General features: G+C 35.6%; 1 protein-coding gene across 1 annotated transcript in view; it reads right to left on the bottom strand.

Moving 5' to 3' along the window:
- ODAD2 (outer dynein arm docking complex subunit 2) overlaps positions 1 to 15,671 on the bottom strand; it is a 69,754-nt gene that overhangs the window by 29,730 nt on the left and 24,353 nt on the right. The window contains exons 10-11 of the mRNA XM_054273894.1: positions 13,185 to 13,427; positions 5,575 to 5,689 (exon numbers count right to left, since the gene is read on the bottom strand). Coding sequence (XP_054129869.1) covers positions 5,575 to 5,689; positions 13,185 to 13,427 — 358 coding nt within the window. The remainder of the gene's footprint in view (positions 1 to 5,574; positions 5,690 to 13,184; positions 13,428 to 15,671) is intronic.

The following is a 15,671-nucleotide window of genomic DNA, read 5'->3' as shown; positions in this document are numbered from 1 at the left end:
ACTTTCAAGAAACCAAAGCGAAGTCAATTATCCAAGCATACAGCCCAAGAAGGCATGCAATAAAGAGTCTCTAAAAATGTCAGGGGAAAATGTCTACCTAGTCACTAATACAACTTTAGTAGTCCTGTATGTTGTTTTTCTTACTTTTCAGTCTGGCAGATTATACCTGAAGTTCAGTACTGGCTAATTGCCCAAATCCATTTTTTTTGGCAATTACCCACATAAGCAGTGAAACAATGAATATCAAAGTCCTTTGGTGCCACAGTTGTCTCAATTATGTTAGATTATTTTGAGGAGCATTTAAGTAATGGATGTATGAGAAACAAATAACACTGAATAACTGGAAAAAAAACATTATGTCAATTGGTTTTGGATTTAATTGAATTCAAACATGTCCAAGCAAACTTCTTATAATCATTAATATATTGATAAGATAATCATCACTGATACGTAATTTCATATTATAGAAGTGTAGACAGCAATATTACAATGTTTTGAGGATGGTGTAGTTAAACTATCAAGTCAGCGACAACACAAACAAAGAAGTTGCTAAAACAGTTATTGTCTGTTTTTGCATGTCTGGCATGGTTCCAGAAATAGAGTGGGATATAAGAAGGCAATCATATCATGTTGTACCACTCATCATTACAGACCACTGAGAATCTGAACAAACAGCATGAAGTATAAAATATGTTTTAGTTCAGTCAAAAGTTTCATCACTTGACAGAATGATTGCTTGAAATCTTCTGGTATACATTATGCAGCAGCAAATGAAACAATGATCTCCATGCTCTTTTCTTGCTTTAAGACGTACAGAGCTCCCAGTGGCAAGTGAGAGCATAAAGACAGGAAAAGAGTGACATGAACAAAAAAGAAAAACAAAGAAGGGAGGAAAAAAATTAGAGGAGGATGGGGTTTAAATATTTTCTAGATTTTCAAAATCCAATTAGTGAATCAGATTTAAAAGTAAAGAAGCTACACAACAAGTTGTTGAGTAGCATGTGTAGCTGTTAATAAACCAGGCTACAAGAAAAGCTGGTCAAATATTTTCCAGTGGAACAGTATTCCATCAAAAAACGCTAATGGAATGGAATCAAAACCTTCCATAAGAACACAATGACTTCTTGAAAAGTTTTGACAGAAACCAGGCAGAAAGGCAGGCTAAATAACCAACATGTCTCTTCATCTTTTCTCTTGTCAGCCAGATGGCTGATGAGTGGCCTGCCAGGCTCCTTGGCTTCTAGTTTTCATAGAATCCTTGACTTCTTGCCTGATGGGCTGCCAAACAGCTGGAAATCCAGGTCTCCAGGAGCTCTTAAGCTTTTTGGCTTCTTGTGGTCTCCAAGCTCTCAGGCAGCTGCTTTGCATGGAACTTAGGGCCCAAGTCTCCTGTGTGAGGGAGATACAGGCTACACCCTTTGCTTCCCAGCTTCCACGTTGTGTGTTTTACAGAAACTGGGCTCCTAGATTTGTAGACATTGAAGACCTCAGGGCAATTTATGTCAGTCCATTTAGGATCTCCAAAACATCAGTAGGAGGCCCAAATAACTCCTGAGATTCAGTTCACTAAACAAGACAGCCAGTTCCTGGGCTTCCTAAATCTCTGAGGACCCAGGTTCTCTGAAAGGCTTCAGAGGCAAGCAAAAAATTCCTTTTTGTCTCTCTAATGGTATGCATTTGATGCTTAGTTAATAAAAAATGCTTAAAAATTTGGAAGATCTAAATCCAGATATTAGGGAGTAAAAACTGCATAAAATGAGAGTAAATACAGAAAAGCAGGTATGATAGATGTAAAAAATTCTAATGGCTAGAGAAAACAAATAGAAAAATGGAAAGACAGCAGTCAGAGCTCTAAGTTTGAACCAAGGTTTCTGTGTAAAATTGCAAGAAGCACAGCAAGGCAAACAAAGAAACTGGAAAACCCTGTGCATACACAAGCAGGGAATTTTGACATTTAAGGCTTAACCCAAGAATGGTACAAAACCAAAAATGCATTGGTAGTACATAACTAAAATATTTAAAATGTAAAACAAAGGAACAACAGTGTGCAGTATGGAGCACAATTATCTTTATACACTATAGTTTTAAATTATTAAAATGTGCAATCAAAGCATCTTAATGTATTTAAAACAGCAAATGGTTTTACTATTTTTTAAATATTAGAAGAATTTCCAACTTCAACTACATTTCTTTGTTATTCTTAGAAAAGAAATGCTCTCTGTGGTTTTATACATATGGTTATGTTAAACTTTCCATAACAAGGAAAATCTATGTAAGAATAGGTCATCAGCAGCATATTTTCTACACATAGGGTAACTCTAGGCTGGTTGGCTGCAAAATTCCCTTCTTCATTATATAACACTGCTGCAGGACTGAACACTAATCAACTTTTACACATACCCATTTCGTGACCCTTCCCTCTTAAATCTGGTTTTGTTTTGGGGTTTTTTGGTGTCAGCATGAGCATTCTCTTTCCACTTTTGAAATAAATACACAGACAACTTTAGATGTCTCATCTTTCATGACACCCAAGATAGTCTCCTACAGAACTGAAACCACAGTATATCAGAAAAAGGTGAGATGTCATTCCACAGATAAATTTTAAGAAAACAGAGTAATTTTCTCTCTTTTGTCTTTCAAACCCCCAGTCTCTGACTCTTTACTTAAATTATTTTGACAGACAAAACATAGCACTGTAACAGCTACTGAGAAATAATTAACTCTACCCTAGCTGAAACCACAACTCTATACATAAATGGCTTAATGAAGCTCTTTGAGAAAGCCTCACAGTTGTAGCTATAGCAAGGCTTAAATTGCAAGTTGAAAGTTTATATGCAGGCACATGGGACACGATGCCTGATATTGCCATTTGCATTTTAATGTTTGCACCCAAAACTCTACCAAATATGAGGGCAGAAAATAAGCACTAGAACTTTTTTCCCTTTTCTTTTTTTTTCTTCTAATTTATGTAAAGATTTTAGTAGAAAGTTCCTCTGTGAGGAAATAGGAATTTTCATACAGATTCAAGCTGGCAGTGTTCATTTTATTGACACAATGCATTTGGGTGATTTTTATAATAGCCCAAATTACATCTTTGTAGAATTTCTCCCAATGTTTATGTTTGGGCTGATGTATGTTGGGAGAACATTACAAGTACTGTTTTTCAAAGAAGCATCATAACCAAATATTGCTGTTCCAACATCAACAGAGTTGAGTAGACTTCTCTTACTCATTTTTCATAATCATTTGTATTTCTTGGACACTGCACTTACACTTTGCTACTAGCAATGGGCCTGCAGTAGTAACTTTTCCTTTAGGAAGTAAAGAATTCATTAATAAGAATCTGCTTCTATTAAGATAATTCCTTTAATTGCTTTGTAACAAACAATGTCGCTTAGCTACACCATACTGATAAAATTCTATTCTATGGGAAGTACTCCTAAACAGATTATGGTGAGAGTAAGCATGAAAAAGAAACATGTAATCACATACTACAAAAGAACTGCCCTATCAGAATGTTTGATTAGCTTCTAAGATTTTTAAAATACACAAAATAACCTTTAAGTTGGTAGTAAAATGAAAATATCTGTGCAGAAAAATTGATGCTGCATTAACTTGTTATAAAAATTTGTTTATGATACTACTAACAAATTCAATTTCATCTGTGAACCTCCATAACACAGAAGAGAACCATTACAGCTTCCACCAAAGAACAGAAAAAGAAAACAGACTCCATTCTCACAGCTATTTGAAACACAGTCTGCAGTCCCAAGTACAGGCTTAGAAAGGCCAGAACACACATTACCCTTTAAAGTCGTGTACTTATTACTGCTTTTGAATCAAGCACTGCATAAACCAAACTGCTCCTTGGAAGATCGTGTAAATTGTTGAATAATATTAACTTTGAACAAAAATATCCCAAATTCTCTTTAGATAGAAATAGTTGCTGCACTTCCTCAGTGTGGCTGCAGTTGCTGCTTTATACATATTTCTTTCTATTCAGCGTCAGCGGAAAGGGTATTATTGTAGGTTTGTTTCAGGGAGCCACTTGGCCTCAGTGTCACACAAAGAACTCTTTGTGGGATCACAGATTAGCATTAGGGCAGGCAGCCAAGAGAGATGAAAGGAGAATAGCTACACTAAGGGTGTACATAGCTTGCACTCATCAAACACCCCAGGGGAAAAAATGAAGAAAAAAATCCATGTAATGCATAATTTCAGTAGCTGTCCTCTATTCCCTTAGTTTCTGTAAAAGTGCTTTTAGTGGAAGTTCTACCAATGTGCAGTTCTACTCTGGCACATCAAGTTGCAGAGTCTTACGCATAGGAAGAATTACTGAGATCAAGTAGTATTTTAACATTCAGTTATAGCAATATTGTTCAAGAGAGAGGAAGTTGTGTTCGTATCTTTACAGAGGAGAGATGTTTACACTGCACCATTAGGCACCAAAAAACTTTACTGCTATATAGTGCACATTTAGAAAAAAAAAAGATGAGAAGATAATTCAGAATAACCAGCATGTGTGAAAAATGACAAGCAAGCTGCCATTGTAGAAATCATTGGGAAGAGATAAAAAATGCTTAAGTTATAAAAAACAACACAAATTTTTCTCACTATAAATCCATATATCTCTATATCTATATATCTGTATCATTGAATCATCTACATAAATTAATAGCAGCCACACAGTGCTCAATCCCAAACAGGAAACTGCCTGCAAAGGATGCCACAGATTTCTTGCACTTTGAAGGAATTACTATTCTTTACATAGTCAGGATCTCCAAACCTGTGTAGAAGGATATATATTTTTCATAAAGTAGAGAAAAGATGCAAATGTTGCATTAAATATAGAGGTAAATCAGAAATGGAAGCTAGTACAGTACAAGGATTAAGGTATAAAGTTAGTACTCTCGGAAACTTCTAATGGAAAAGAAAACCTTGCCCATTTATTTTATCATATGTCAGTGCTAAGAATTCAGAGAGATGACTTGCAGTTTATCCTCACTATTTTATCTCTATTTGGAAACTGACATGAAGTAAATGAATAGCTCAGTCTTCTGTACATAACTGACCTGCACAACCACCACTATTCACAACTGGCACTTTTTGTTGGCAGTCTGAGCAGAAAACCTGAAGATTACATTGGCACTGAGTCTAAAATGTGCTCTAAAACCAAATGATGGTCTCTTGAGAACACAGCTGAAGTAGACCACAGTGGAGAACAACTAGAACTACCCATGCTATTCATAGTCTGGGAGTAGAAGCTTTCTGTTTTCAGCATTGTCAGATTTTCATCATGCTTTATTGAGAAGAGTAAGCTTAGGTACTGATAAGTTACTAAAATATATCTGTCAATACAGAAAACACTGTAAAGGCAAAACAGATTATATAATGGATGCTAAATGGAGGACTATTCGCTTTTGAAAAATAAATACACATGTTTTTTAAGCAGTTAACAGAATAAAATAAAGAGAGTGTAAGTAGCAAACAGCAAAGTATTGCTGGAAATTATTCAAATATAAAAATTATATGAGTATAAATATAAAAAAACTGTTACTTTAAATACTTTCTTACCTGAGCATTTTCAACACAAGGACAAAGAGCCCAAGCTGCACTTGCTTGAACATCTGGGTTAGGATTTTTCAACAATGACCATAGCAAGCGGACTCCATCTAGACTGTCAATTATCCTATTCCAGAAACAGACCCAAAAAGGGAACAATAATTATGGAGTATACAATGTTGAATCTCAAATTATATCAGTTTTTTTGGAACACTGCTCTAAGAAACACCGGCATCATTCTGACATACTGTTTTGCTTTATGCAAATGCTTGTGTTTTATTGTCAGCTAATCACTATCAACATATTCAACAAACAGTGCCCACTATAACAGATGGGTGCCAATAACTGATGTAAAGACAGAATGTTTTCTAACTAATCTCATTAATGTTGTTTATTTTTTTCCAGCACTGTCATTCAGAGTACTTATAGAAGATAAAGCAAGCTACATTATAACAGGACTCATAAATGTGAAAACAAGCATGTGACTTTTTAATGATCTACATGCAAAGTGAAATCTGAGTTTAAGCATACTGGCTTCTTTCATATAGTAACAAATACTTTCCAAAACAAATATTTATGCCCAAAACTATGTACTTAACTTTTTATTCAGTCTATGCTTAATGTATTTACCTTGCTCTATGACATATTTTAAAAAACTATGTTTCTAATCAAGCATTAGAAATTAAAATGGTCACACTACAGAGCATCCTTTGTTGGGCATGAATAACATGTAACTTGTTTCCCATATGTTCCTTCCTAACAAGACCAACACTGAGCACTATGTTATAACTATTTAAACATACTATAATCAAAGTATCTTCATGACTAACTGAGAAATAAATCAGCATCAAAATCATCTCTACAGTATCTGGGTTATGTTTATGTATCGATCAGGCTTGGAGATCATAACCTCACATTAGGTTCCAATGAATACCCTAAATGGAAAGGAAGGTCAGACAAAACTTCCTAGCCTTTACCAACATGCTTTTTTCAAAAAAATTGTGTTAAGCTCAAAGCAGATGAGCTGAAGAGAAGTAAGCACACCTCAAAAGTAAAAAATTCCATTGCATATAATGTGTTTCTAGCTTTAATTGTAAATGCAAGAGAATTCAAAACACATTTTTAAGAGAGCTTAAAAAACAGCAGGTAAAGCATCTTATTTGTGTTCACTATATACGCTTTGCCAGGAAATTTTAATACTAGCCATAAAATTAACTTTGTGTGTAATTCCATCATCATTTGAAGCAGAAAAAATAAATAAGGACATGAAGTCTGTCAAAACTAAGCAAGGACTTTATTCATAAGATTTTTATGCAAACTCTTTAAACAACTATGTTTTTCAAAACAATAATTTTTGAACAAAGCTATGGCTAAGCTAAAAAACCCTAAGTTTTTAAAGATATGCCAGTTTCAGTATAGCTTATTTTACTCAATCAGCTCCAAATCAGTTGCAAGAAAATCATCAAAGAACAAATTCAGATGTCTTAACATGACAAAATAAAACAATAGGAGCGTAAACTACTCAATTACACATACATATTGACATAGTAATGATAACTTAAGTAAAAGCTTCAAAACAAACTTTTAAGTCCCTCCAAACCCCAAACACTTTTAAGCAATTTTAACATTACTCTTCTGTGATTTCAGGATTTTTTTTCCTGTATTGGAATTAATTAAAAAGAACCCATGAATCTTTCCTCTAGTCAAGCAGAGTACTGATCATTTACCAACATGAGGTACTTCCTCCCAAGAGGGCCTAAATATAAATGACCCAGCTCCAACAAGTATATAAAAATCAAAAGATAGGAGCCAAACACTCAGCTCAGATTTTTCCACCACACTTAAAAAACAACCCCTAGACTTGATTTATCTTTCTATTTCCTTTAAATCTTTCTTTTCAACTGGAAGTTTACTTTAATTTTCTTTTCACCTTTCTGGTCTTCAGTATTCAAGGTAAACTAGGGTCCCTCTATCACTAATTTGCTGAAGAAGGGTTTTGCCTTCTGCTTAAAGGCTGGAAAGACCAGCTGTCTTAGATCAACAGAACCCAGCTCAGACTATGTGAAAGCATAGTTCTCTGACCACTCAACATGCATAAAATTAAACTAGGAAACAGTAGAAACAAAACAATAAACCTCCAAATCACATTGTTCATCACTGATTACTTGCAGTTACAGTAGATTAACACAAATAAAAATACCTCTGCATACAGGAATAATGCTCTTAAATTCTCACTCTGGAAGAATTGTAATTGTGCAATCACCATGCAAGAACAAAGCTTATTTTCATTTTTCTGAGAACATATATTTCCCAGTCTAGAAAGCAGTGCTAAAAAGTTCAATTTTTTAATCTTCCTTTGGTTTCACTACACAATCCAGCAGATGAAGAAAATGGGTGCTGAATGAGTACATTTGCCTTTATGGCAAAGGGAACACTAAAATAAATGGTCCTGAAAAATGTTTCCTCTATAAAAGTGCTTAGACATTAACTTCCTTCCTATGTAAAAACTCCTATTTGAAGCTGACAAAAAATACACATTCAGTTTTCTTTAAAAAAATAAAGAGAGGAAAATAGACCTGTAATCTTGAAAATTCTAGCTTTGATGGCATAACGCTAAACAACATTATGATTTGCTTTTTTATATAGTTTTTGTATCCCATTTTCTTCCCACAATTTATTATAATATTATTAGCAGGATGAAGTAATAAAGCTTCTTACCACAATAAATACAAGCAAATGTAACATAAAAATTACTTTGGTTGGCATTCAATTCTGTATTCATCCATAGTTAGCACATTATTCACTCTGTGGCTTCAGTCACTTAAGTAATTTATATTATTATAATTTGTTGATACTCTGTTGATAAAATTAACCTAGACTAAAATTTGGAGCAAGCAAGCACTCAAGGGACTGTTAAAAGACAGGTTTTTAAATAAAAATGCAAAACATTTTATTTGAAAGCTGAATGGAATCTCATAAAAGCTGCAATAATACAGTATTTAGTTGATATAAAAGTCTTAATAGTTAATACTTTAATATTCAAATGCTTTATGGAATAGTTGATCTGCTTTTGTATGTATGTATGTGTGTATGTAATATATTTACTGTACAGAACACTATTAATAGTCAAAATCCTAAAAGGCATGAAATTCGCTCACAGTAGAAATGCAAACTTTATTATAAGCCACTTGGTCCTTCCCTGTAAATACATAACAACACAAAATATGTGGAGTTCAAAAGCAAGAGCCCAGGTTCTGAACTGTTGTGCCTCTATTCCTCAGCATAGCCAAGGCATCTCACAATAGAACTGGGCCATCTCCTCTAAATCAAAGCTCTCTGTTACAGATTGATCTTGTTTGATCACTGATATAATTTAGAATAGATATAATTCCGAATTTTAATTTATAATAAAGTGATTATATAATATAGTAATTATAATGATATAATTTAGAATATTATTTTGCTCCTGAAAATGACCAAAAGAAATTGCAATGGCAATTAGAACTGGCTGAAGAGTTATTCTTGTAATGTGCTCCTGGGTTGGCCAGACATGATCAGAGCAGAGGTGAAGGGATATTTTCAGCTGGCATCATCACTACTACCAAAAGGCAGCTGCAAGGTGTAGGATCAAAACATCTTCCTGCTTCCAACACAGAACATATGTATGGTGTACATAGAATAGGTCTTCTGCGCAAATAACTTTATTGCAATTAAAACCATTCAGAGATTACTGCAATTTTTAGGCTACAGTGAATTAGTATTTGCTATTTGAGTGGTGCAGATTGGTCAACTTAAGATAATTTTTTAAAATTACTTGTGTTCTGTGTTCACAGGCAATGAAGACTTTTCACATTATTTAAGAATCTCATTATCATGACATCATTGAACATTATGAGCAAGATGGGGCTTGCAATTCTAGAAATTTACTTTGCTTTTTAAAATATATCTGAAAACTGTTAATCTGAAATAATACCTCTTTTTCAAGTTAAAACTTAATATTGAACATTTCCAGTAGAAATATCAACATGAGTTGCTTAAACACATATGTACACACAGCCTAGACATCTGTTTGTCATATCTATCATCTTTCACTGCTAAAATGTTACTTACCAGAACTTTGAGAACTTCAGTTTAATTGCCTGCCAATTTAGACCACAAATACAAATGTAAATAAACAAAGTTATACTGACTCTGTATTGTGCTCACTGGTAAGATTACAGGGTTTTACTCTGTCAGAATGTAATCTCATCTTTTTTGAGACCACAATTTAGCATTTTTCTTTAAACTTTCACTGGTTGCTGCTGACTGCTTTGATAAATAGTATTATATACCAATGACTCAAACTCCATCTGCTTGGCTAAAATAATCCTCAGTCTTAAATGCCAGCGATGCAGTCTATGGATTTTCAAATGGAAAGGGTAAATGAAAAGCTAGCGTCAGTTAAAGAATAAGCCCTAGTCCTTTGTTTATAAAGAAAGTTACAAAAAGTAACTTACAAAAAGTTCCTAAAAAAGATAAATATACATTAAAAAAAATGAACAGCAACATCTCTGTCAATGGTGGTACAGCAGACCAAGTATGGAGAACAGCTTCATGCTGTCTATATTAGCATAAGGAAGTCCAGTCACATAATTATGTTGGTTTTTTTTAGATAAGTCAATGCACTTTTGGCTGTGAGAGAAGCTGGCTGGTGTTTTTTTATTTTAAATAGCTCAATAGAGTCAGCAAAAATCACATAATTCCTTCACGTAATTCCTTCCCCTGAAGTAGAGGATTGGTGCAGAAATAATAGTGTGCCTTCCATTCAGTAGTTCTAAGAGACAAAGTGTAAACTAGGAAACATGACAGAAATAAAATATTTAAAAGACATAGATGTACATTCACATATGCCTGTCTATCACCTATGCACTCTCTGTCAGTGTAAGCTTCTTCCACAGAACATAAAATAAGAGCACAGTATTTCCCTCAGAATTTAACTGCACTGCTTCATAGAATACTCTTAGCTTTTTCTAGTCCATAATGATGCTTTATTTCTTATATTAATCACAACCTCTTCCTTATATATCTGAATCATTTACAGAAATTATGTGAGCTCCACTCTTGGTCTGTATGGTCTTCACATACCTACTGCAGCAAGGATAAGCACATTCAAAGTAGAAGACTGCTAAACTGAATATTTAGTCTCTTAGCCACACTTTGTCAAACACACTTGCAGCTAAGGAAATGTAAGAATATATCTGAAAAATCTCAATTCTTAGGAAAGCTTAAATTTTACTACATATGAAAGGCAATGATAGCAGAATCCAGGAAAATCATCATAATTTTAAAAGTTTCTATGCTGCCAAACTAAAAAACGTTACACTGCAAAGACAGCCTGTCTGTACCACAGACCTGCCAGCCAAATCTGGTAGGAAAAAGACAATAGAGAACTGATTACCTAGAATCTGTCAAACCATTCTGAGAAATGATTATGAGATAAGAAATGTAATGAGGATCCAGCTGTATGAATCTGAAAGAGCATGAACACCTAAGCATCAACCTGCTGCAATAGAAAGGTCTCATCACCTGTACGTATGCGCAGGCTGCCAGTGGCTTTCCTTGGCTTCTTTCTAGAAGGTAATCTTAGCACACTTCCACACCCTTGTTAAAATGTGTCTTTTTGATAAAGAACATCAGAAAATATTTACATAAAGAGACTGACTTCCACAGTGGTTTCTAACAAGGCTATTTATTGTTTTAGGCCTCAATTTTATAAACAGAAAAGAGTCATACTACAGACTCTGGGGGTGTGTGTATTTCATGTCTTTGGTGACTTGTTCTTCACCAAAAGGACAGCACTTTGGATAAGGAGACACAATTTCAGCTTCTGCTGTACTGAGGTGAGAGGAGGAGAAGGGAGAGGAATGGACATAATTTTTTTCTTTTTCTTGGTTTTTTTTGAGAGAGAGGCGGGGGTCAGTGATGGGAGGGGAGGCTGCTTTTAAGTGCCCTGTGAGAGGCAGAGCACTCAATCAAGGAAATACTTTAGACATATTAGCAGTTACACTGTTGTCAATGTTTTAACTAAGCATTATTTTTTAAAATTTCGCTGAATTTATTCACACTTGGATGAATCATGCTTTGTTAAAAATATAGCAGCACTATCTCGTCTAGTACTACAATCATAGCTAGCACAATACATCAGGTACATGGCACAGTCATGCTAATAAACTTTGTGTAACTTTTTTTGTAGTACCAAAAAGTATAGTCACACTTATTTAAGATCTTGCTTACTTGCTAATGTTTTGAAATACTTTTAGAAACACTTCTAAAGTTGAGAACTTCAACAGAGAATGTTTTACATGAACGAAATTCAGTATTTGATTCCTTTGTTCACTCTTTACAAACTGTAATATAAATTTTGTCCCAAACCTCTACTTTCTCCTTCTCAAAGACAAGACAGACTCTGTTCTACCACAATTTTCAGTAGCAACTTACATTTTTTTATGCTTATACTGAACACATTCCAGTATGAAGCTGTCCATAGTGGATACTACAAGTGACAGTTCTGAGTACTGGAGTATGTCTGAGGTTTTATAAATATCAGTTCATGTTTATTGGCATTTAAGTTTCTCAGTATTTGCAATGCTAATTCTCTTAGGTTAATATATTATGCTAAAGGCTGGTTTTTAGTGAGAAATGTCATTGAAATGATTTCATTTATTTATACTTTTATGCTACATGGCTAACTACTCATACAACCCATGTTTATGGTTGTGTACCATCCAGTCTTTTGCCACTGGGTGACAGCCAAAGCATGAAAACAAAAGCCTTATTCAGGAAAAGAATTCCCTGCACTGCTATATGAATATCAAGTGAATTATGCAAATCAGAACAGGAGGAGCTTAATAAAACTCTTTTTCTGACCTCCTTTATGTATAAGGAGGAAAATATGCTGAGAATCTTGAGGTAAATATCCTTGCAAGAGAACAGTAAGCGCAGCAAATGCCGACCTCAACATTTAACTGAAACACCTCATCATGAAACTCAACAATCTTCGCAATTTGTACAAATTGACATTACAAAATCAAAGGCTGTCTTTTTCTTTGATTTTACCAAAGGAATAAGAGGGGAGAGAAGGGTTCAAAACTGCTTGAGTTCACAAAAGGAATTATGGAAATGGACAAAAGAGATATACAATACAAGCAATACTCTACTACCAAAAAATGTAGTTTATTATCATGACAGTAAATGTGTACCTTTCCTTTTAGAATAACTTTCTCTAATTTAGGCTATTTTTAATGACTTAAGAACAGAAGTAAAAAGAGAGTGTAAAACATGGGTGTATCATGCAGCACTTTAAAATGGTGCTTTGAAACTTTGAATTTCAACTTACACAAAAATCAATTCACTAAAGGTTTATTTGATTTTTCTCAAAATGCAAAATCTTTACATTCTATATATTTCCTTAATATTTTTTTATCTATAGCAAACTTACAGTAAGATTAGTAACTAACCCACACAGTTCTGTAAAAAGCAAGAAGCAGAAAATGCTTTAAATCAGATTAGAATTCACTATATTTGCACCAGAATAACTGAGCTGTTTTTCAATATTTAAAATGCTGTGAATGTTAATAACTTACGCCATATTTTCAGGATCCATGGCACAACCTCCCACTGCTTTGTTGACATTCACAAGCAGGGCTGGATTAGTTGAAGTCAGTAACGTCACCATAGGTGCAATTCCACCCAATCTGCGGATGGTGCCTCGATTTTCTTCCTCTTGGCAACATTCTGCCAGTGCTCCAATGACATTTATAAGGACCTCCTCAGGCTGATCAGTCAGCAATGTTACCAAAGTTTCTACGGTTTTATATTCCTGAAATCTAAAAGATAGCAATAAATCCAAAGTTGGTATTTTTAGTATGTTACCAATATAAGCTTAATTTTATAATTAAAGTATAATTATAATTGAAGTACAAGTTTTAATTTCTGTATGTAAATCACCTTGCTGAAGAAATCCCAATACAGGTAAACGATTCCATACAATTATTTGAAATGTGACATACAGCCTAATGTCTTACTCTAACTTTCTAACTACATTTCTACAATTTAATTGTCTAAGAACCTCTTGAGTAGTTTGAGTGTTTTTTAAAATTGACATGTAGATGCAACACCTACAAACAGCTGAAAACAAACCAGAAGACTGGCAGTTAATGCGCTATTCTTACTCCCAGCACTTTGTCCTGCTGTGTTAACAATAGCTAGAGCAGTATAGCACCAGACCTTCCTCCACCTCTCTGAACCAAAGGATGGCCCTTACTTTTCACTAAATATGAGCCTTTAGAGCTTACCCTGAGCAGTTCTATATTCAGCTCAGGCCTAATACACTGCATTTTCCTGATGTCAGAACCATAGTTCTAGTACATTTCCACAGCACAATGTTAGATTCTAACTTGTAATTAAGAAATAAATTAACAGAAATTTGACTTGACTCTTCTATTAATACTTTCCCCATTCTTCATAGAACTTTTGACACTGTGAATCAAAAATATGGTTTTTAAAATCTTGATGGTCCTATCCCACAAAGACATGTGTGCTAAACCTAAGAAGTTCATCTTTCAGAATAGGATTTTTTCCTCGGTGCTTGAATAATTTTCAAGGGTTTGGGTTTTTGTTTCTTTTTTTGTTTAAAACTTAGGGGATTCTTAACACTTAACAAATACTGCATCTTCTTTTTATACATCTTCTGATATACCCTGACAGTTCTATGGGGTATGTCAAGCTAGATCTAACCGGTATATAATCTAATTATCAGAGAAAATGTCTCTGAGAGTACTGAGTTCTCATTTGTGTTTTCCTCCCAGCCCCTAGCTTCTGGGAATGTCTGCTTGAGCTACAAAAACTATTTTCCAGGAACCAGTTGCTCATGTGGCTTTTCTTTTTATACAAAAAAATATTAGTATTTCTGAGATTTTTATGGCAGAACTAGATGTTTCAATAAAAATTAATCTTTCCAAGATGGGTTATCAGCATAATAATTAAAGTAACTGAGAAATGAGAAACTTTTGTTTTTCATCACCTTTGCTAAAAGAGAAATTTTCCTCTCCTTGTTCACTGTAACTTGGAAGTATCCCTACCATTATTTTTTTCAAGAGTAAACATCAACAGCATGAAAAAAAGAGCAATAAAGGAAGCAAATAATTTGAAAAAACAACAGAACAAAACTGATTATTACTGGCTTTTCAACTTCTTCACAGATGGGATGCTGTGAGCTGGCTGTGCAGCGGGCAGGCTGCTCTCAGGCGTTGCTGCTGGCTCGGGCCATCTTGTGTCCAGGAGCAGAACGGCCGCTCCCACACCAGCTGCGCCCGGAGCTGCACAGGCACAGGGACAGGCACAGGCACAGGCACAGGCACAGGCACAGACAGACACAGACACAGGGACAGGCACAGTCACAGACAGGCACAGACACAGGGACAGTCACAGTCACAGAGAGGCACAGGCACAGACACAGACACAGGCACAGGCACAGGCACAGGGATAGTCACAGTCACAGACAGGCACAGGCAAAGGGACAGGCACAGTCACAGTCACAGACAGGCACAGGCACAGACAGACACAGACACAGGGACAGGCACAGTCACAGACAGGCACAGGCACAGGGATAGTCACAGTCACAGTCACAGACAGGCACAGGCAAGGGACAGTCACAGTCACAGAGAGGCACAGGCACAGACACAGACACAGGCACAGGGATAGTCACAGTCACAGACAGGCACAGGCACAGGGACAGGCACAGTCACAGTCACAGACAGGCACAGGCACAGACACAGACAGACACAGGCACAGGCACAGGCACAGGGACAGGCACAGTCACAGGCACAGGGACAGGCACAGTCACAGTCACAGTCACAGACAGACACAGGCACAGGCACAGGGACAGGCACAGTCACAGGCACAGTCACAGTCACAGACAGACACAGGCACAGGCACCTGCCCTGGCTCACGGCTGAGTCAGCACAACCTCTCAGCAGCAACCTCCAGGTAGAGGAAATACTCTGGAGCAATTCAGAGATAATTAAGTGCCCCTGCAGGAGCCAGCAGGGTTTGTTAGTTCTAGCTTCATG

This window comes from Melozone crissalis, unplaced genomic scaffold (assembly GCF_028551555.1).
Source record: "Melozone crissalis strain CALT ecotype California unplaced genomic scaffold, PUWL_Pcris_2 ptg000016l_1, whole genome shotgun sequence".
Classification (NCBI taxonomy): domain Eukaryota; kingdom Metazoa; phylum Chordata; class Aves; order Passeriformes; family Passerellidae; genus Melozone; species Melozone crissalis.
The sequence above is the reverse complement of the archived record's forward strand: the minus strand, read 5'-3'. Positions and strand labels throughout refer to the sequence as shown.